This window comes from Orcinus orca, chromosome 19 (assembly GCF_937001465.1).
Source record: "Orcinus orca chromosome 19, mOrcOrc1.1, whole genome shotgun sequence".
Classification (NCBI taxonomy): domain Eukaryota; kingdom Metazoa; phylum Chordata; class Mammalia; order Artiodactyla; family Delphinidae; genus Orcinus; species Orcinus orca.
The window spans coordinates 26,991,857-27,014,310 of NC_064577.1; the positions used below are offsets into that span (position 1 = coordinate 26,991,857).

Below are 22,454 nucleotides of genomic sequence, written 5' to 3' on the forward strand. Positions count from 1 at the left end.
CTCACCCCTATCCACCCCTCCCCGACAAAAAGCAGACACAGACACCAGGCATGCTGTAAGGCCTTTTATTTTAATGTTTCCTTGCTGTTTTAACATTTTCACGGAAAAAAAAAAATATACAGTTTAGAATCTGGAACTGAGCGCTGTCTAGATGGGGGGCGGCAGCTGGCAGGGGCTGCACGGCTGGAAACCAGTGAGCACCCATTTCAAGAACTAAGGTGGTGTCTGAGTCCAGATCTGGCAAAACTCAGGAGGCAGGGCAGCTGCACCCGCCGCCAGCCCTGGCTGGACCCCGCGGGTTCTGTCCGCCCCCCTCCCTCCACTGGCTACAAGGCGACAGGAGAAGGTGAAGTCAGCCTGTTGCCAGGACAGAAGAATCATCATCCGTGAATCCTGGGGGCTCGCACCCAACCTCCACTCGATCCCCTTGGGTGGGGTTCTAAGGGCGCAGAGTGAAAGCTGAATTTCAGAAAGACAACAACTAATTTTTTAGCATGAGTGTATTACAAACATGGCATGCGGCATACTTACACTAAGAAATCATCCTTTGCATGCCTGAAACTCTAATTTAACTCAGCATTCTGGTTTTTGTTTTGTTTTGTTGCTAAATCTGGCAACCCTATACCCTCAGGACCACTGACTCAGAAGTGGGGAAGGGGGCTCTGCTGGCAGAGGGACGTAGTCAGTCGGGGGTTGAACAACCCAGTCAGAAGAGGTTTTATCCCCCCATAGGAATGACATTTTTTTTAATAATCATTTTCCAGAAATTTTCTACACTGGCTGCCTGTTGTTGTTAATAGCTATGCGGGAGGGGGCCGAGGACAGACACGCACAGACCTCCACCCCATACGGTTCTAAATAAAGTTTGGAAGTACTTAGTATAAAGGTTTTCTAAAAGGATTCGTTTTCCTTCTGGTGGCAGGCCTACAAACACGTTCCTGGTATCGTTCTAAAAAGATTTAAACACAACAAGAACAAACAAACCCAGAGGGACTGAGCAAGGGCTGCAGCCTGTCCTAGTGTCATCCTGCAAGGGCCCCCTCTTGAAAATTCAAGATGCCCCGGGGCCTTCCTTCCGTTCTGCATCCTGTTCTCACCCCGCGGAAGGGGTCGCGTTCACTGTACACATTCGGTCCGCCTTTCCTCCGTGGGGCTCCCCGTGCAGGAGCTGGGGATGGAGGGAGGGAGGGGCCGGGACTTGTGACCCGTCACGGGCGTTTATTCCGTCACAACAGAAACGCCAGGAGTAAAGAGGCAGGTCAAGTGTCCTTAGCCCTTGCGCCCCTGGGCCGCCCCTGGCTGCCCTATTATCGCTGCACGTGGCAGAGACTCAAGTTGACAGCGGAAATCCACTGGAGGCCGGGAGAGGGAGAGGAAAGCCGAGTCCCGCTGCGAGAACACAGCCCCGTCCTACGAGCTCAGGCAGGGCAGGGTGTGCAAAGCAGTCAGGCACCCGAGCCAGCTCCAAGTCCTCCGAGGGCCCCCAGGCTCGGCCAGCGCCCCTTATCCATGAGGTCCAGGGTCTGTCTGGGGCCCGCAGCCAAGCTCCTGGCTGACCTTGCAGGGCTGGGGGCACAGGGAGGAGACAAAGCCAAGAGCCCCCACCTCCGGCCGGCCTCACACTCGGATCTCGTCCTCCTCCTCCTCGTCCATGAAGGAGAACTCGGGGTCCGGCTGCCTCAGGAGAGCGGCCCGGGCCCGGTCCGGCCCCCGGAAGGCGGGGCTGCGCTCCTCCAGGACCCCCGAGGCGCAGCTGGACAGGGAGCTGCTGTCCCGCGTGGTGTGGCTGCTGCCCCCGCTGCGGGCCGAGCCGGGGCTGGGGGCCCCCGCGGCCCAGCCCTCCTCCGGCAGCGCACGCGACGGCAGCGCGGGCAGGTCCGGGCCCCCCGCTCCTTCCTGCCTTGCCGGGAGAGGGGCTGCCGCCGCCAGCGGGGGAGCCTGGGTGGGGCCGCCTGCTGGGTCCTCGTCACCATGGCAACCGGCCTCCCCCTCCTCCTCCGGTTCCCACTCCCCCTTGTCCATGATGCTGAGGACGTCGCCCAGCATGGAGGGCCCCAGGTCGATGTGGAAGGACATGATGGACTCAGCGTGCTTCAGCCCAAAGCTGGCCTTGGGTACCATGGGCAGATCCGCCAGGTCCCCGAAGGCCTGCTCGTCGAGGAGGGGGTCTGGGGAGTGGGGGGCGGAGGCCCCATTCCGCCGAGGCCCCGCCTCCTCCGGGCCGCCCTCCCCCGTGGCCTTCCTCACGGGGCTGGAGGACAGGCTCTTGGGCAGCTTGCTGGAGCCCTTCTCGGCGGCCTCCTTCTCGTTCAGCTGAGGCAGGGACATGGCGTTCTTGACGAAGAGGGCCGAGTCCCGCAGGGGGCCCAGCACGTCCCTGTGATCCCGGTCGCCCCTGCTCACTGACTGCGACCGCTTGCTGCCCCGGAACTTCCGGGACAGGAGGCCGCGCTTGGAGGAGGCGGCGGCCTGCTCGTCCACGGACTCACTGTCCAGCTCCCCAGCCTTGCTGTTGAGGAAGGAGGTGTCCCCAAAGGCGTCCCCCGCCCGGCCCACGTGCATGGTGTGGCGGAAGTCGCCCAGCGGGGCGCTGATCATCTCGGCCGTGAGGTCCACTCGGGAGCGGCGCTTGGAGTGCACGGAGCTGGACACCAGCTGCTTGAGGATCGGCATCTTGCCGGGGGGCGGGGGAGGGGAGGAGGGGTCCCCTCCAGAGACAGCAGGCGGATCCGAGGTCAGATCTGAAGTCCGGCAGGCGGAGGGGGCGATAAGGAGGAGATCATAGGGCTGCAAGGAGAGAACAGCAGGGAAAGGGTTAACCCAGCTGTCCGCTCAGCACAAAAGCCCATCTGCTCAGGGGTGGCTGTTATTTAAACCTCCGCTCACCTCTTCTGAGCTCAAGTAGCCACAGGCACGCTCTCCCGGAGACTTGAGCGAGAGCGCCTTCTTCTAAAGGACAGTGCCTCCCGCACCCCGCAACCAGGACGCCCCTAGAGGCGGAGGCACACAGGCAGCTCCAGGCAGCCGACCCAGGAGAGACGTGACTCCAGTGAACAGCCGGTCCGGAGACACGCTGTAAGTTAGTTCTCCCTGCTGCCTGACCTCAGCCCCTGTGGAGTCAGTGGACACCTCATTCTGAGTCACGGTCCTTAGAGGAGGGAGAGGACAGCACAGGCCCCAGGGAGGCGCTGCCTGGGACAGACGTGCTCCACAGACGTGGGCGGCAGCTCACTCTCTGAATCAGAATCGGGTGGAGCTGCCGGGACCCACAGGACCAGCTCCCCAGCCCTCCGGCCCGTGGTGGGTGTCCCGAGGATCCCGGAGGTGAGGATCCTGCCTGCGACGTCTCCACAGTGGAGCCCCGAGCTCTTTGCCAAGGATCCACCCTCCGCCTCTCAGAGACCAAGACTGGGAAACTCCCAGTGTCTTCAATCACTAGGGGTGCAGGGAGGCGGAGACTAAACCCTAGATGGCCGAGGCGCCCTGGGAATGCAGACCCCCAGGTGATTAACCTGAGCCAAAAAGCATCAGCAGGGAGGCCAGGAGAGCCTCTGTAATCTCCTGGCAGGTACCACCCATGCAGCTCCTGGCAAGGGCCAAGCTGAAGTCCAGTGTTGAAGCCAGACCAGCCCCCAGTGCTAAACCCAGCAGCGCAGGGCTGAGCAGAGTGGGGTGATGTGGGCGCAGGGACTTAACCAAGGCTGGCGGGTGAGGGGGTGGTCCTGGGCCACCAGTCCTGCTAACAGCACAGCTCTCATCGGCCCCCACATTCCAGGCCCATCCTCCCTGTTGCCAAGGGCAACCCAGGATGTCCCACCGGGTTTCTTCCTCACCCCCGATGCTGCCCTAAGCTAGGCCACCACATCCCAGTTGGCCCTGCTTCCCCTTCCCCCATCCTTCACCTTTTGGCTAAATCAAAACCCGGTCCCCAGTGCAGACCCCCCGATCCGACACCCGGTCCCCGCCTCACTCCTCGCTGCTCCCCTACCCCTGCGGTCCACCCTGGCCCTGAGCTTCCGTCTCCCGGACTCCAGGGCTGGACATGCACAGCTCCCCGCTAGAATACCGGTCACCTGGCTCACCCAACGTCTTCCGGGGCTCAGCTGAGCTGTCACTTCTTCCAGTAAAGCTGCTTCAGCCCGGGTGAGACCTCCCGACCACCTCCTGCCCGACCCCCAGCACTGTGGACGCCCTTGCTCCCAGCAGGCACTGGCTCTGTCATTCTACCACTGCCGGCTCGGCCTGACTGTCATCTTCCCACTGAACTATGAGCTTCCGGAGGGCTCCAAAGGGCCTGTCACCGCTGAATCCCGTCCAGCAGTGCGTGGCACAGTCGATCCTCAAACACCTGTTGAAAGGCTAACACCTCCCTCCCACCCCCCACCTCCACCCCAGCCCCTGGGTTGCTCCCTTTCTGCCCTCCTGAGCCCAAGGACAAGGTCACTTCAGCCTACGGCCCGGCTCCAGGGCTCCCAGCCTGACCTCTCTGTGCCCTCTAACCCCCTCCCCTCGCTCTTGTTCTTTGTTCCTTGTCCCGCTGGTGATGCCCAGCCAGATGGTCCCCCCAACCCCCAGGCAGTCATAGCGCTTGTCGCTCCAGGGCAGGGGAGGGTGGCGAGACACCGGGGCTCACCTGCCACACAGGTGAGCCCGGCTGGGCGGACTCAGGTGAGGACTCCTGAAAGGCCTTGAGATGACCCACTACAGTCGGTCAGCTCCCCCTCCTCTCTCTCCTCCTTCCCCCGAGACCCTCAGGAAAGTTCTCTTCCCCTACCTCTGAGCCGGCCCTTCGCTCCTGCCCATGCCCTGGGATCTAACGTCTAAACAATTAAGTCACGGAACAGCTAGACCAGGTTTTGGCAAACGTTTTCCATAAAGGTCCAGACAGCAAAGGTTCTCAGCTTCATGACTGACACGGTCTTGGTCCCAGCTTCTCAGCTCCACCTTCGCAGTGGTAGGAAAGCAGCAGTAGACCGTATGTAAACAAATGGGCATGGCTGTGTCCCAAAAAAACTTTATATATAAAAACAAGTGGTGGGCCAGATTTGGGCCATAGTTTGCTGACGCCTAAACTAGACACATGAAAAGTACTGGCCTTAGGGTCATCCCCTCCACATCGCTCCAGGAGAGAGTCACCATATGTGACCCTCTGGGCCAGCCATGGGCTCTCAGGCCAACGTTGGGGAAAACTCTCTTTGGCTAAACAAGACAGAAGGAGGATGGAGTGAGTCGGCCTCAGACACGTTCGGCATAGAAGAAAATCAAACCAGGTTTCTAAGGCACTCTTGGTACTGGAGAATCCCTCGGGCTTCTGCTGCCACCAGCGCAGTGAAGCAAGAATAGGAAGGGTCCACATCAACCTGCCTGCAGTTCAGCTCCTGGCTCTGGTCACGGAATCCTGTGTTCTTCAGCTCTTCCATTTGCCAGATGAGAAAACAAGTTCACTGAAGCAAAGTGACTTATCCAGATGTATGTGCCTAAGAGCAGAGCTGGGCTGGAAGCCGGTCTCCTGGTCCAGTGCTCTCTCTACTCCATGCCAGGCCTCTTTCTGGCCTTTGGTGGGTAGCATCTCCGGTCAGTTACCCTCCCCACTTCTGGCTGGAAGAGTCCAGAGAAAGGAGAAGCCTGGCCGCTGCCTCAAGAAGATTCCTGTATTACCCTGGAGCGGATTCTGACACTGCTGACACCTTTAGCCAGAGAATTCTCTGCTGTGGGAGCCGTCCTGCACATTATAAGATGTTCTGCTGCATCCCTGGTGTCTACCTACCAGATGCCAGTAGCATCCCTTCCCTGCTTGTGACAACCAAAATGTCTCCAGAAATGCCAAGTGTCCCCTGGGGGGCAACCCTGCCCTGGAGTGAGCGCGCACATGTGAAAATAAAACACATAGTAATCACCAGGTGAACAGAAAAACAAACAAATTTAAAAAAAGGAAAGAAAGAAAACTGAAAAAAAGAAAGAATAAAAAAGAGAGGGAGGAGGGGCTTCCCTGGTGGCGCAGTGGTTGAGAGTCCGCCTGCTGATGCAGGGGACACGGGTTCGTGTCCTGGTCCGGGAAGATCCCACATGCTGCGGAGCGGCTGGGCCCGTGAGCCATGGCCGCTGAGCCTGCACGTCCAGAGCCTGTGCTCTGCAACGGGAGAGGCCACAACAGTGAGAGGCCCGCATACCGCAAAAAAAAAAAAAAAAAAAAAAGAGAGAGGGAGAGAGGGAGAGAGGGAGAGAGGGAGGGAGGGAGGGAAGGAGGGAAGGGAGGGAACATAAAGGATCAGAATTGTGGGCTCAGTGACATGAAGCTCCAGAGTTGCGTAAGGGTTTCAAAGTAACGGCAGGAATCCCCAGAGCCAGTAAGCGTCAGGCGCTGTGGTTTCCCTGATCTTAAGTGCTTATTAAAAAGAACAGAAAGGGAAACCGCAGGCCCAGCTGCCCAGGGCTCGGCAGAGATGGTGCAGACCCCTGTGGCCACCGGCAGGGACCAGGCATCCTGGCCATCGCGGCTACAGGACAGAAGGGCCCCCACCCCTGGCACGTCCTCGAGGGTAGAGCTCGAGATTTGGATAAGAGGGGCCGGCAGGGAGATGCCTAGGCCCCTGCACAGCCCCACAGCCCAGGAAGGGAGAGCAGGTCCGGCCAGCGCTTATCTGCCGTCTGTGGTCTCGCTCCCTGGGGGTGTGGGAACGAGGCTTTGCAGCTTGTGGAAAACCAAACCATCTTCAGCATCCAGCATGAAAATGTGCCAAGTCCTGAGCTTCCGGAGAAGCTCCCTCTGGTCCCCCAGCCCAGCAAGGAGGGGCTGCAGCAGCCCTGGGGCCCTACAGCTGGAGCTCAGGCTGGACAGGCCGGGCTTCAGGGCCGGCAAGAGCTCACTCACCGGGTTGTTTTAAATCCTTGGTTTTATGGTACCCTCATGACACTGTCACCCTAAGCTTTGAACAGAGAGCAATTTGGGGGTGAGGAGGTGGAACTCTGAGTACAAGTATGAGCAGGTGCCCTGGGCCAGTCCTGGGGGAAGTCTGGGGGGACCTGAGCACCCACCCGGAAAGGGGCTGTGCACAGAGAGCCGCGGCTTCGGGAGGGGGCGTGGCTAAGCCCTGTGACCCAGCTCTGGGGAAGTGGCTAAAACAGGCCGCCAGATGACAGGCAGCCGCTCCCCACAGCCCGCCCTCGGGGGGACTCCCCAACCCTGCCACCCCGGAAGCCACATCCCCCTTTCCTGGCAGAGCAAGGGAAAACGGAGCAGCAACTCGCATCTCTCCAGCCTCTGCTGGAATCAGATTCCGCTACCCTTGGCCCACTGACCACAGGACATTCCTGTAAGCCAGGGGCGACGGGCCCTCCCTGCAAGGCCAGGCCCCCGGTTGCAACGACACCAAGCACACCCTCAGCTCAGCTCAGCTCCCGGGACGGGAGAGGACAGCCCTGGCCTGGACCCTCCCTCATCCTCCCCGACGGGCCGTCCAGAGAGCACTGCCCTCCCACCTCAGCCCAGCAGCTCCCAGACAGACCTGAGCTCTCCCGGGGAAGACAGGCAGGGCTCCCGCCGTGCAGCTGACCTGGAAGCTCACCCTGGCACACAAAGCACACATGCCTCAATGCCCACTGCCACGGCCACCGGGCAGCCAGCCCCTCCATCACCATGCCCCCTTCTCACCACCCATCCCGTCCGATTCTAGCCCCCAGCAACGCGGCATTTGACACGATGACTTCGGTCATGGCTTGGTCTGGATATAAGTGGCTTCGTTCCCTTATTCATTCATTCACTCACTCACTCACTCACTGACTTACTGCATACCCACCAATTTCCCCATAACTCCTCTGGGCCCTGGAGACAGAGCAGTGAAAATAACGAGGCGGATGAGCCCAGACTTCCTGGGCACACTTGTGGTGTGAGTGTGGGTGGGTGGGTGGGTGGGCGACGGGGCTGTAAACAAGCGAATAAAACAGTATCTCGTAGTCCTCAGGGTCAAGGGGGTAACGAGGGAGGGTGACCGCGGGAGTTACGGGCTCTGAGAGGCCCCTCTGAGAACCGAGTGACGAGAAGGAACCAGGCATGCCAAGAACATGCGGGCTGTGGGGACAGCACGTGCAAAGGCCCTGAGGGGGGAACAAGCTTGTGTTTGAGGAACGGAATGAAAACCCAGGAGCCAGGTCACACGGGGCCCTCACAGGAAGCCCAGGCCGGAGTTTGGATGGCGTTCTAGGTACCAAAGGAAACCTCCCTAAGCAGGAAGCCATCCCATCTGTGTGTTTGGAGGTTCCCATGGCAGTGGCTGGATGGGAGGCACGGAGGAGGGGAAGCAGGAATTCAGGGCAGAGGATGGGGGCCAGGACGAGGGTGCGGTTAAGGAGATGGACAGAGTGGGGCACATCCAGGGCAGGTTTTGGAGCTGGAGACACCAGGAGCTGAGGGCCCGGATAGGGGAGGAGAGGGAGGGCGGACTCAAAGGGGAGCTCGAGCCCAGGAGTCCTCTGCCAGGGGTGCGTCTCAGCCGGCAGGCCAGGGACCTTTCCCTCGGGGTGCAACCAACTTTCTGCCGCCAGGAAGAACTTGACTTTGCCAAAACGGGGGAAGCATTCTGCTACACCGCATCTGTCAGCTGGAAAAACAGGCTGCAGGGCATTGTGCAAGAAACGCAGCGCGACGCGGGCCACGATGCCCTGTAAGAGGTTAGGGGCTCTGGCTTCTGTCGCCAGAGAAAGATCCAGCGCTTTCTGGAATGCTCCCCAGCCCTATCCTGTGAAGATAAGGAATCCCAGAGAAAGGGGAAGACTGTTTCATTCCAACAGCTGATGGGCAGCACAGGGAAAGGATGAGAACTGTGGGTGCTTTGATGCACACTGTTACAACAGAAGGAACTTCAGTGGGGGCCGCGTGGTTATTTTTAGCTGACTTCAGTATATTTAGAAGCTTTTAGTTCCTTCACTAACACTGCCGCAAGCCCTCTCGTATCTGAAAGTGCGCCGTTTGCACCAGGGTGGTAGGAAGCACCGTCTTAAAATAAACTGAGCCTGAATATCCACATTTAAATTTAAAAAAAAAAAAAAAGCCCAGGATAGAAACGTGAAATATCACTATTATAACTCCTGTACTACTTGTGTATCTGTGTCAAATATCGCCTTAAAATGCCTGGGTGTGGAGCAACCCCACTCATAGATAGAGAGGATCAATTCAGAGATCTGCCCTGGGTCATGGATGGAAGGCTTTACTCCCACACCCGGGCTCCAGCCACTAAAACAGCCCCGCAGGACCCAAAGTGCAGGGGCCTCCACACATCAAAACAGGGAGCGTGTAATTTACGCACACACACACGTGTATCTTTTATAGCTTATATACATGGTTATTGTCAATCCATGCAGCAACGAATATGTTTCAGTTTTCTTCCTTTTAAAGAAAGTCAATATGTGACACAGAAGTTCTGGTGTTTTCTTATCACATCTCAGTGGATTTTTTTGCACACCCCTGCGGGTGCCACAATACGGTACCCATGATGTCACGTGACTCCCACGGAGGCATCCACGATGCCTTCAACTTCAGCGGTTCCTAAGACTGAGACGGAGGACACCCAGAGATTATCCAGCCCGGTGGCGGGCGACTAGGGTGGAGAAGAGTACTTGCCCAAGGCCAAGGAGCTGGTGAGGGGCCCAGATGGCACTGGCGCCAGGTGCCCTGTCTCCCAATCGCTAAAGGTCCTTTGCAGATACCACGGGGGTTGACTCACTGCCAGGCACCGGGCTAGACCTTCTTGTGTCTGTTACCATCTTGGTGGCACTGAGCTTGGAAAGGGGAGGGGAAGGACTTCCCTCCCACCCAGCAGCAGGTACTAGGTGCCACCAGGCAGGGAGAGTGGTACAAAGCCAGGGACCAGGGCTTCCCTGCTGGCGCAGTGGTTAAGAATCCGCCTGCCAATGCAGGGGACACGGGTTCGAGCCCTGGTCCGGGAAGATCCCACATGCCGCGGAGCAACTAAGCCTGTGCGCCACAACTACTGAGCCTGCGCTCTAGAGCCCTCACGCCTAGAGCCCGTTGTCCGCATCAGAGAAGCCACCGCAATGAGAAGCCCGCGCACCACAACGAAGAGTAGCCCCCGCTCGCCGCAACTAGAGAAAGCCCGCGCGCAGCAACAAAGACCCAACGCAGCCAAAAATAAATAAATAAATAATAAATTAATTTTAAAAGAAAAGAAAAAACAGGGATCAAATGCTGCTCAGAGACAGTGGTCCCAGGACAGGGTGGTCTTGGGGCATCGGCAATTACGGCAGGTTCTTTGAAGAGACTTTCAGTCAAGAATGATTCAGGAGCGCCCGTGGTGGGAAACCTACCCTATGGAACTATTTCAAAGCAGAAAAAAGTCCCTGACACAGACAGTCACTGAAGCCTTATTCATAACAGCAAGAGACTGGAAACAACCTAACACCCAACAAGAAGAAAATGGTTGAGAAGACTAGGAGCCATTAACTCAACAGATTGTCCTGCAGGCGTGAAATGCAGGGTCAGCGAAGACCACGCAGGACGTGGAAAACTGTTTACCAGACGGCATCGAGTGGAAGGAAAAAAGGCAGAATTCAGGCTTGCTTACACAGTGATCACACACTACACACACATACACGTTCACGAATAAAGGCAAAAGGGCAGGCAGAGAGATTCAGGAGTGATGTCAGGCTTGAGAGGAAAACGGGCTCTTTTCTTTCTAAGTTTCCTTTAATGTGGTAGTGCTGTTTGGATAATAATAATAGTAAAAATCCCGAAGCATCAAAGGCTTAAGGAAAAAAAATCTTAATTTCCAAACCAGCTTTAAACTCTCAAGTTCTCAGGGTCCAGCAGCTGCAGCCCATACAAGGCGCCAGGTGGGGGCCGGGCGGGGGAGCGCGGGGCTCAGACCACACACTCTCATATCGAAAAATCTCCCGTCGAGGTCTGTTCTCTTTCTCTCCCGTCCCCCTAAATCTGCATCTACCCCAGATGGACAAGTTTATCACATCCTCGTTTTATTTTTAAGTTGTTTGGGAGGAGAAAGCAGGCAATCTATTATAAAACCTGGTGGCAGGGGAAATAGGGAGCTTAGGACCCCCCAAAAGAACCAGCTTCCCAACAGCTGCTTGGGCCTCCGCAACCGAGCAGGTGAAAAATAACGATCCCCACACCCCGCCCCCGGAGAATGGCCAATTTCCAGCGACACTGAGGCCCTAAGCTGGGGGCCAGCCTCCCTCCCACACGGCCATCCCCCAGTGGAACCCTGGGCAGGTGAAGGTTCGGTCTCTGCTGCTTCCACCGCCCCAGCTCAGCTCTCCTGATGGCTACAAAAGAGCAGAGGAAACGAGAAGGGGCGGGGTCACACAAGGACACCCCCGCGCTCCAGCCACTGGCTGCCCATGACCACCAGTAAGGCAGAACTAGCAGTGCTGTCAGCAGTTCTCATTGATTGGGTGCCTGCTGCACGCCAGGCATTGTGCGGACTTCGTTAAGTTTGCGCCTCGGACCCTGCAAGGAGGGTGTCACGATTGCCTCCATCGTAAAGAGAAACTGAGGCTCACGTGGAACGAATGCCCTCGCTCACTCTCCCAGCTACTAAATGGTGGTGTGAGCCCGTTTCTGGCAGACCTTGGAGCACAAGCTTTTCTGTATGAGGTGATGCTCTGTGGCTTATTCAGATGTCCGCAGCTGAGAACACGGCACATGGACGGAGGGATGGGGGTAGGGTGGGATTAGGGAGGCTGGTCATCTAAGATAAGACCTTGGGACCAAGACTCACTTGACTGACTCCCCCATCAGAGACCTGCTCCCAGGGACGGTTCGGATGGGCTCCTCCTTACACAAGATCTCATCCCAGCTTCCTGCTCTGAGGACCCTCCCAATGTTCTGACCCCCCGGGAGGTGAGAGGTGGGGAGGACCACCCTGAAGCAGAAGCCAGGGCTCGCCCAGCAAAGTTAAAAGAGTGGGCCCGGGCTTCCCTGGTGGCGCAGTGGTTGAGAGTCCGCCTGCCGATGCAGGGGACGCGGGTTCGTGCCCCGGTCTGGGAGGATCCCACGTGCCGCGGAGCGGCTGGGCCCGTGAGCCATGGCCGCTGGGCCTGCGCGTCCAGAGCCTGTGCTCTGCAGCGGGAGAGGCCACAGCAGTGAGAGGCCCGCATACAGCAAAAAAAAAAAAAAAAAAAATTGGAATATACTGGGTTAAAGAAAGTGTTCGTTTCACCTATCTCTTGTTACTTTCTAAAGTGTATCTATTCAAACTGTACATTCTGTAAGGGACTTGGTGTGCTGCTTCTCTGGGATTGTGCTGATTTAGACATGTTCCCTCTTTTTTAATACAAGCAGCACTTTCCATTGTAGAGGGATGAATAAAGCCAGCCATTGTTTATGTTTGAGTGAAAACAGTTCCATGTTCATAACTAACGCTACACTATTTTAGGTTAAGTCCTAAGAGCCTCAGTTTTACATCCAGCAGACCACTGCTGAATGCTAGGTTGTTTCAGTTTTGTTCAAACGCTGTAACAAACAGCCTTCCGGCTAAGTCTGTCCAAGTCCTTATTTCTGGAGGATACCTACTTATAAGTGAGTAAAATTACTTTTGTTTCTTCTTCCTAACTTGTTCTCCAGAAGGTTTTACCAAGTTGCAGTCTCACCAACACAGGACGATGGTGTCCAACAACAGGTGTTACTGTGTCCTCAGCTGAATTGGAAACAACAAAACCACAATCAGCACCATGTTCAAACTTATAATTTTCATTCCTTCTATTACTAAGAGGGTGAGCATTTAAAAAGAATATCATCTCCCCTGTGAACTGCTTGTTGAAGGCTTCTGCACGTTTTCTGCGTGGGGGCAAGGCGGCTTCACCTTTTCCAATGGGTTTGCATGACTTAAAATATGAAGGCTCTTAAAAATGTTGACTATATTTTGCAAATATTCCTGCAAATGTATCATAGGCCCATTTTCCATGTGGTGATTTTGTTGTTTTCTTTTCCATAGAGTGCTTATTAATTTTTACACGGTCAAATCTGTTGTACAATGTCTGGCTTTAGTACTATGAAGCAAAGACCTCCCCCACTCCCAAGTTTTATGAAAATATTCACTCCTTCTAAAACGACTAGGTAAGGTAATAATGAAAAACTACTCATGGAGAAAAAATACTCAAAGGAAATACAAAGATGTCTGTGGCTTATTTATTTTAAATGACCCACAATTTTATAAGAAATTAAAAATATAACAGTAAAGTTCGTTACTGGTTCTGTATAAAACTGCTATAAAATATGAGTGAGGAGTCAAATGCTACCTTCGTCAGATATATACAGATACTCCCTGCGGTTTCTCCAAACTTCCTCTTCTGCTTATTGATCTCTGTTCATTCCTAAACCAGGTCTATACTGTCAACTCTGTAAAATATGTTTTGAGTATCTAGTAGAATAATATCCCTACACTAACTTTTCTCTGAAAATGTCTTGTCTTTTCTAATGCAGTTAGTCTTCCAGTTGGACTTTAGAAACATTTTATTCAGTTCCAAAAGAAATCCTGACGGAATTACATTGGCATTGAAAGCAAACAATAAATTAATTTGGGAAGAAGTAACTGTATCACAGCATCACGCCTTCATATCCATTTATTCAAGTCTCTTAGACATTCTCCATTAAATTTTGTGGGTTTTCTTCCTACAAGCCTTACACACGTCTTGCAAGTTTATCCTGAGTTATGTTATGGCCTCTCGTTGTGAAAGCGGTTTGTACCCTGCCCCTTTTATGTAGCTATAGCTTCTGACTGGTTGTAGCTGGTATGTGGGAAAGCTACAATTTTAAAATTTGTATCTTGGGCTTCCCTGGTGGCTCAGTGGTTAAGAATCCGTCTGCCAATGCAGAGGACACGGGTTCGAGCCCTGGTCTGGGAAGATCCCACATGCCGCGGAGCTACTAAGCCTGGGTGCCACAACTACTAAGCCTGCGCTCTAGAGCCTGTGAGCCACAACTACTGAAGCCCACGTGCCTAGAGCCCGTGCTCCGCAACAAGAGAAGCCACTGCAGTGAGAAGGCCGCACACCGCTAGAAAGTGTAGCCCCTGCTCGCCGCAACTAGAGAAAAGCCTGCGTGCAGCAATGAAGACCCAATGCAGCCATAAATAAATAAATGTATAAGGAAAAAATAATAAATAAAATTTATCTCTCTTTAATGGCCGCCCTACTAAGCTTGTACTATCTTACACACCCTAATCAACTGTATAATTAAATTTTTCGGGCTTTGCAAGTAGACCAGCCCATCATCTGCAACTAATAATAATTCTGCCTCCCCCATTCCTCATTCTTATCTCGTTAAATTTGCTACACTTGCCAACATAATGTTGCATACTACTACTGACAATGAAGATCTCTGTTCCTGGCGTTTACAGTGCTGTTCAAAACCTAAGTCATCCAACACAGTAGTCACTAATCACATCAGGCTGTTGAATGCTTGGAATATTTCTGGTGCCACCAAGGAACTGAATTTTTAATTTTTCTTTCATTTTAATTATTTTAAATGAAAATTTAATGCTTGGTTCAGTTATTGGAAAACTGAAGTACGTTTAAAACACCTTGAGTGTGTGAATCTGCCCTTTTAGCTGCGCATTTTAGGAAATCCAAATTCTGGTTATTTATAAAATGTAGCTTCCAAATTGAGATGTGCTATAGTTGTAAAATATACACTGGCTTTTTGAAGGCCTTGTATGAAAAAATAATGTAAAATATCTCATTAATTTTTTTATGATTACATGGTGAAAGGACAGTATTTTTGACACAGTGGCTTAAGTAAAGCATATTAAAATTGATTTCACCTGTCTGTAGTTTTTAAAAATGTGGTTACTCGAAAACTGAAAAGTTCTTTATGTGCCTGGCTTTATATTCCTACTGACACTGGTGCTGTTCTAGGGGTACTTCTGTTCATCATGATACTCACCACTGGTTTCATGCAGGTATTCTCAACCATCTCAGAGAAGTTACCGTTCTTACAGTTTTAGGAAAATGATACCAGTCACTTAGACAGGCTGAGTTGTGGGAAAACACACTGTAGCTTGGATAATTAATTTACCCTTTGATTGCTGGAAAATGTAATGTCCAGTCTAGTTTAAAGAGTGGGAAATGATATCTTAGATTCTACCCATGAAGCTCAAGTGGATATGCCCTCCCTGGACCATGGGTCACAGAGGAAGTATGAGAAAGGGAATGAACCTCACTGAGCCTTTACTCTGTACCAAGCTAGCTGCTTCATTTTGATTAAACTGCCTTTTGGGGGCCAAGTAATCACTCTGTCCTAGGCATCTGAAAGACTTTATCACATGTACTCTTCCCAGCGATCCCCTGGAGTTGTCATCATCATCCCCATCTTGCAGACAAGAAAACTAAGGCTTAGAGTTAAATGCTTCACCCGAGTCACACAGCTGCTAAGGACAGAGCTGTTGAAGTCTGCCTGATTCTGAACCCTGGGCTTTTCCCACTTTACCGAAAGGTGTATCAGGGGCGTGTCATAAGCATCACTGGGGCGCTGGACTCTAAGATCTGATGAAAGTTATGGACGCGTGAACATCCACGGGGCAAACACTTTTGCATAGCGTTTGGCTTAAAATATCCTGAGTCTGGGCTCTCCCACACTCCAGGGAAAGTACAGATAAATGCTGGGAAATATGGACCACGCCCACCCCAACCCCCCATTATAACAGCTCCAGAGGGACAGGAGTGAGCCGTGACCTGGGAGTGACAGGAAGTGACAGCTCTGGAGCCAAGACTCCAGAGCTCAAGGGCATTCAGCAACTTTCCTTGTTTACAGGCTCTTCCTGGAGGGAGGGAGGGAGGGAGGGGTGTGTGTGTGTGGCCAGAAACCAGGGAAGGGGTGCCTGGTGGGAGCCTCACTGCTCCTCCCTCCTGCCTGGGGCCTCAGAAGGCAGGGCTTGAAATCAGATCAGCCCGACCTTGCTTGGTTTCACTTCACTTCTACCGAGAGCAGCACAGCGCTCAGCTGAGGAGTGGGTCGCCAGAGGGAGCCTAGTGCATCTGGTGCTGCTCTGGGGCAGGCTGGTGAATTTCCACCTTGACCCTGCAAGATGGAACGTGCAAGCCTGGGGGACCCCGGAGCCAGAAACCCTGATCACGAGCGGGCTGGGCCACACCGGGCAAGTTACCTGTGCCTCGGTTTCCTCATTAGTTTTCAAAGCCACTGATAATACCGTGTACTTCCTAGAACTACTGTGAGGATTAAATAAGCTAACACAGGTAAAGCCCTTACACGAGGATGCATAAGGGATGAGCACTCGTAACGTGTTTGCTGCGACAATGATGCTATAACGTGTTCCTTCTCAGCAGGTGCCTTATGTCTATACCTTGAAAGGTAGGAGAATTCCAGCATCCCCAGTGACGCTCTGGCCACGGTCACTCCCCTAGTTCAAAGAGGACACATACCTTCAGTGTCACCTGAGGACACCTAATCCAAAAGGCTCCCAGGATGACCCCTTTCAAAGTCCCTGGGGGCCCCAAGATGAACTGTGGCGGGGCGGGGCGGTGGGTGTCCTCTGGGCGTCCGAAGCCCAGCTATAGATTGTAGTCCAGACGAGCAGTGGGATCGAGCAGCCCCGAGACTTGGTCTCTTTCCCTATCTGCCTTCCCTTCTCCTTTAACCTTTTCGAGATGCGGGAGGAGCCTGGCTTTTCTTAGACAGGACTTCAGCTCCTTCCGATCTCAGTTCAACACGGTGGATGAGGCGGAGGTGGGAAAAGAGAAAGCCCTCCAATTCCTCCCTAGGATGTGGGTTAGCAAACGTAGGAATCTGGGGGACCAGCTACCAGCAACAAGTAATGCACAAAATCTCAACACGGTCAGCCCCCAATAAAATATAGCCTGGTCCTTTGGACCTAACCTGACTCTCATTACAGGTGTCCACAAATGGCACTGCCAGCCCTAAGTTTCTTCTGTGCTCCCTCTGGCTCTCTACTCCCACCATCTGATTGAGCCTTAAACCCTCAGGACCAAGGGCAACATTCTGAGGAACAGAGAAGGGCTGCAGGGAGTGGAAACCTGAGTGTGGAGGGGAAGGATGGTCAGGGAACAGACGCCGGAACACAGAGCCTGGCTTCACTGTCACCACATTGGGGAGATCCGAAGCTGGGGTCTGCAGACCAAGTTCAGTTACCCCCAGAACTGCCTGGATGCAGGTATAAGAACACAGAGACTCTCCCAGGGAGGCTAGAGGCTGCCCTGGCTGACACCATCTGTCACCCCTGATGGCCAGGGCAGAAGACGGTGGTCTGAGCAGCGCTGGCTGAGCAGGAGATGCTGTCCCTGAACACAGCCCCAGGGATCTTTCTTGCCCTGGCACTGTGGCTTTTCAGATGCCCTCAGCCCCTGGGATGAAGGAATGAGGGGGAAATGCCAGCAGTTTCTTACAGTCTGGGTAACCCCAAACTGTGCTCACCTGACCCAAAAGGGAGACCCTTCTGCAGTTTGGGAGGCTGAGTGGAGACCACCAGTGCCCCACCTGCTGGCAAAGGAGGGCTCTGGATGTCGGTGCTGCCACCCTGGCCTGGAGTCCTGAGCTGCAAGCTGGCAGTGCCTGGGGGAGACTCTGATGTACATTACTGGAAGGAAGCCCAAGCCTCCTTGTATTTTAAGCTAGAGCTTCAGGGACACAGTGAGTGGGAATGCGGGATGCTCACGGCTCAACTTCCTTCCCAACACCCTGCAAGCCAAGAAAAAGCCAGGTCCAGCCATGCGCACGAGCCCCTCCCAGCACAGTCCCGCACCCCAGCTCCCTGTCCAGAGCACACTGGCAGGGGCCCAGCCTTCCGGAGCACCCCCGAGGTGCTGGCCCTCAGGACACTCTGCCAGAAGGGTCCAGGGCTCGGTTCCTTTTCCCAAGGTTGAGGAAAAGCCTCCAGTACATAGGTCAGAAGACAGCGGCTCTCTCAGCTTCCAGGGCCAGATTGCTCAACCCCTCTCCCTCCGCCCCCAAACCTTATCTCTGGCATCAACCCAGGGCCTGTTCCTCCAAGGGACAGACTCTTCCCTCCTCCCACAGGGACAAGATCCTTGGAGCCTGTGGAAGCTCCAGCCACAGGAGGCGGTTCCGGCCTCTGAGCCGCGTCCATTCCCACCTTCCAAATCAGAGGAGAGGGGGCAGGGAAGACGGCGACAGAGGGGTGGCCAGCTGCAAACATCTTGCCTGCCACACCTGGGCACAGCCTGTCCTGGCCGCAGAAATCAATCAACCACTCCAAAGGTGGAGGCGGTTAGGATCCCTGAACCAGAGCCAACCCGAGGCCCGGCTGGGAAAGTTCCTGACATGCAAAGAAGGGTCTCCGAGCCCTCTCCCAGGTCAACATCTGCCCATCCCCACCTCCCCACTTTGTAGACTAGACCCTCACGTGCTGGGGGCTCCCTGGTGTCCAGTCCTGTGAGGGCAGCAGGACAGCAGCAGGCTGGGTGTGCCCGTACATTGGACTGGAAGGAGAATCGGTGAGTGGGCGGGGGTGAGAGAAATGAGAGGGAAATGGAAGAGCGGGGTCAAGAAAGAGAAAGGTGGGAATCCCAGAAAAATGGAAGGAATGCTCAAGGTCCAGGCCTGAGCTACGGAGTGTCACGTGAGCTATGGTCATCAGTGAGCAGGGACTCCAGGAACTCAGGGAGATGGCAGAGGGGCTGAGACCCCAAACCACTGTCTTATTTTCAGTCCCTGCAAGGTCACCGGGATCCTTGGGAAGACCAGGAGAACCCACTTGGGTATCTCCCAAGGCTCACTGAACCCCCTGTTTGTAGGAAGGAGCAGCTGTCCCCAAGGACTGGAGGGGCAGAGTCCAAGTTCGGAGGAGATAAACCACACTAATCGGTCCGTCACATGGCAGCTCACACAGGGCAGCTGATGTAAGCTGGAACCCACAGGCACCCCCAGACTCACACAGGGTCCTAGCTTCCCCCCAGGGACGGAGCCTCCCAAGTCACGAGTGGGTGCCCCGTTACTGCTTCGGGAGCCCTGGGGCCACCTACAGGCTTGGCTGGGTCCAGCCCCGGTCCAGCAAACTCCCCGTTCCTGGGGGGAAATCCACAGCTCGGCTTTCCCCTTCCTTTGTGCCCTGTTCTTTGTTCTCTTAAAATTCAGTCCATCCTGCCGGTGGTCCCCTCCTCCACCCCAGCCTCAGAAAGGGGGCCGAGGGGGTGGGGAGTTATTAGAAACCCAGACTGTGCAAAGAAGTTGCGTTGCTGGAAGCCCTCCTGTAACCGGGCCTCTCATTGTTTACGCGGGCTGGATGGGGAGAGCTTGCTCTGGTCCAGATGGCCTCTGAGGGTAAGGATGAGGGAGTCTCCTCCCCCCCCAGCACCCAAACACCCTAAAGAGGAGCTGGGGGCTTCACACAGCTCAGGGACCCTTGCCCCGTTCAACTGCTCAGATAGAGAGCAAAGAATAGGCACTGTGGACGCAGCCCGGGGACGTGGGAGCCTGTCAGATTGCAAGGGGCTGCAAGAAGAAAAAGCATTGTATTTCCCCTCCATTCTCCCGGGGAAAAAAAGAAAACTTCCAAAGCGCAGGCTGCGGCGTCTCATCGGGAAACAAGGAATCTGGTTTGAGTTAGCAGAGAGCACCCCTCCCCCAGTCTCTCTCTCATACACATACACATACACATACACATACACATACACACACACACACACACACACGCACGCACGCACGCTCACACGCCCCGGCTCGGGCTCCGGCCTCCCCCAGGAAGCCCGCCTGGCCTCGGCCCTCCAGCCCTCGCTCCGGATTCCCGCTCAGCACTCACCGGAGGCGGCCCGGCCCGCAGAGTGGCTCATCGGGACGCAGCCCGGGCAGGGGGGCAGTTTTGTGCCCCCGATGGGGGGCGCTCCAGGGAGGGGGCGGAGCTAAAGACGGCCGATCCCAGTTCCACCGCCCCAAGCGGGCGATTAAATCATTAACCGACCGCTCCCGGCTCGTGGCCAGGCCGGGAGCGCTCCGCCGGGTCCCGCGCGTAGCCCCTTCCCGGGCTCGGAAGCGGCCCCACCCCGCCGGTCGGCGCCTCGGCCTACCCCCGCCTCGGCCTCCAGGTCTCCCGAGGAGGCGGGCGCGCGGGGCGGGGGCCGGGCGGGGAGGGAGGGGTGGGGAGAGAGCATTTGTTCCCTCGGCCGTTCCCCTTCCAGGCAGCTCTTCGCCCCTCTTCTCCCCGGCCCGGTGACATTGGGCGGCGTGTGCTGCAGCGCGCGTACGAGAGATAGTGTACACGCCTCCGCCACTACGGGCGAGTAATCCGGTTCTTATTCATGGAGTACTCTGTGCACTCACGCCCCCCTCGGGGAGACCGCGGGCCGCGCGCCGCCGAGGGCTGTGCTCCTGCCCCCAGGGACACACACCCGGGCAAAGGGGTGGTACGTTAAAAGCCGGGTCCCCCGTCCCACCGCACCCTCATCCCCACCCCCAGCAGCGCCCGAGGCGGCACCGGCGAATCCCAGTCTGGGGAGAGGAAGTCGATTGGGAGCGGGATTTCGCCGGACTCTCTGCCACCCCGTCCTCCCCAGCCGCTCTGCACGGACACAGGGTGCGTGGCCCCGGTCCCAGACACCCGGGCCGCCCCGCACGCACCCGGGCCCCAGCCCTGCCACACGGGGCGGGCGCAGAAGTGGGGAGCTCTGCCCCGCTCCCCTCCCCACCGCCCCTATCGCGTTTTTTTCAATCCCCTCTGCTCCCTAGGGCGGCTCGAGGTCCCCCAACCGAGCCCACCCAGGCCCCGCAGGGCGCAGGTGGCTGTCACGGCCAGAAGCGGGTGCCCGTCGCCTACCTGGGTCCGCAGAGACGTGAGCGCCGGGCTGGCGCGGCTGCGCTCTCCCCTCCGTGGGCTCCGCGAGGCGCCGGGGCTGACGACCCATGTCCGCGCGGCGTCGGTTTCTCTCTGGCTCTCGGGCTTTCGGGGCTGGGAGCCTCTCGGACACTCCCCTTCCAGGCTCCTCCCGCGCCCCTCCGCGCTGATGTCACCGCGCCGCCGCAGCCAATGGCGGTTGGGAACCTCAGCCGGGCCGCTCGGCCTCCGCGGTTCAAATCAGAAAGCCCGAGACCCCGGGAGCTTCGTCGGGGGGCGGTTCGGGCCGGGAGGCCATCCTGGACCCGGGCCGGTGGGGCCCCGGGGCGCCCCCGCCTGGCTGCGCTCCGGCCCTGACCGCCCCCCCCGCCTCCCAACCTGGGGCCACGGGGTCAGGGGCGCGACTCCCCCTGGGGGCCTAGCACGAGACCCTCCTGAAGCTCTTCTCCCTTCCGAGCAGTGACCAGACAACAATAGCCCCCGCCCCGGGGCGTTTCTGCTCCCTCCCTCCCCGACCGAGGACGAGGGAGATGCAAGCCCCCAGGGTCGGCGCCGCCTGGGTGTGGATTCCATCCCAGCCTCTTACGGGAAACGAGATGGGGGAGGAGCTGGGCCCCGAGGCCAGGCCCGGAGCGGGTGTAAGAAGGATTTGGGCCTGGTGACCTGCCTTTGATCCTCCTGCTTTCCCCTGTGTCCCTTGCCTCCTGAGTAGCCTCCCAAACGGAGTTCTATTCCAAGTGAGCCTCGGGGGCGATGCACTCCTGAGACCCGCGGCCTGAATCCTATGAGAATCTTTTTAGAGGAGTAACTTCCATTGGTAAATGATCGTTACTAATAAAGTGGCCCAGGAGAGTACACAGCACAAAGTGAAAGCTCCCTAGCTGTTAGCAGCTCCCTCGCCTGGGTTTTTGTTTTAAGAGAAGGGGATCCGGGTGGTAGAGGCCACCAGACTCCCTCCCACTGATCTTCAATGGGACCCCTCAGTGGGTCCCTTTGGGCTGGTACCTTCCCGGACAGGGCTCCCAGTAAACCCTCCCCCAGTGCTGGTATCTGAGGTCCCTTCCACCTAAAATCAAAGCTGAAGTCTTATCTGTGCCCTAAAACTTTCCTGATTCTCTGAGGCACCTCCCCCCACCACTTCTCTTTCCCTCCATTGTTAACCAATTATTTTGTCTTTAGGTCTAGCTGTTAGTAATTGGTTCTCCTTTAACAGGTGTCTGTCCTTCCACAAACATTGAACGTTCATTGAAGTTTGCCTTTGGGGATAAAGGTGAATTAAGTCCAATCCCTGCCCTCAGTAGGCCCTCAGTGGTCCAATCCCTGCCCTCAGTAGGCCCTCAGTGGTCCAATCCCTGCCCTCAGTAGGCCCTCAGTGGTCCAATCCCTGCCCTCAGTAGGCCCTCAGTGGTCCAATCCCTGCCCTCAGTAGGCCCTCAGTGGTTACAGGCTGCTCTGGGAAGGAGCTCAGTAGATGCTTCTCGAGACTGGTCACCCCTGCATTGCTAGCACACTGGCAGGGAGTCTTGATTGAAAGAAAGTGCTGGGAAGGATAAATTAGGAATTTGGGAGTAACATATACACACACTATATATAAAATAGATAACAAGGACCTACTGTAGAGCACAGGGAACGCTACTCAATATTTGTAATAACCTATATGGG

General features: G+C 55.8%; 2 protein-coding genes across 4 annotated transcripts in view; one reads left to right on the top strand and one right to left on the bottom strand.

The window, feature by feature from the left end:
- Positions 1-22,454, top strand: part of RPL38 (ribosomal protein L38) — a 797,591-nt gene that overhangs the window by 53,009 nt on the left and 722,128 nt on the right. The window contains exon 1 of one of the 2 annotated variants that reach the window (XM_049701918.1): positions 16,684-16,689. The exons of the other annotated variant lie outside the window; for it this stretch is intronic. The gene's annotated coding sequence lies outside the window, so the exon portion shown is untranslated. Of the gene's footprint in view, positions 1-16,683; positions 16,690-22,454 lie in introns of those variants that run through there. 2 annotated transcript variants of the gene reach the window in all.
- CDC42EP4 (CDC42 effector protein 4) lies at positions 52-22,041 on the bottom strand. 2 transcript variants are annotated; one of them, XM_033438409.2, is made up of 2 exons: positions 20,775-22,041; positions 52-2,787 (listed from the first exon to the last, which is right to left on the bottom strand). In XM_033438409.2, the coding sequence occupies exon 2, from the start codon at positions 2,671-2,673 to the stop codon at positions 1,618-1,620; it is 1,056 nt and encodes a 351-aa protein (XP_033294300.1). In that variant the 5' UTR covers positions 2,674-2,787; positions 20,775-22,041; the 3' UTR covers positions 52-1,617. The 2 variants fall into 2 exon arrangements, with proteins under 2 accessions (XP_033294300.1, XP_033294301.1); XM_033438410.2 differs by lacking the exon at positions 20,775-22,041 and adding an exon at positions 19,764-20,762.

Bases quoted from the DNA above. Each gene is read 5' to 3' on its own strand.
- CDC42EP4 (XM_033438409.2), bottom strand. From the start codon at position 2,673: ATGCCGATCCTCAAGCAGCTGGTGTCCAGCTCCGTGCACTCCAAGCGC.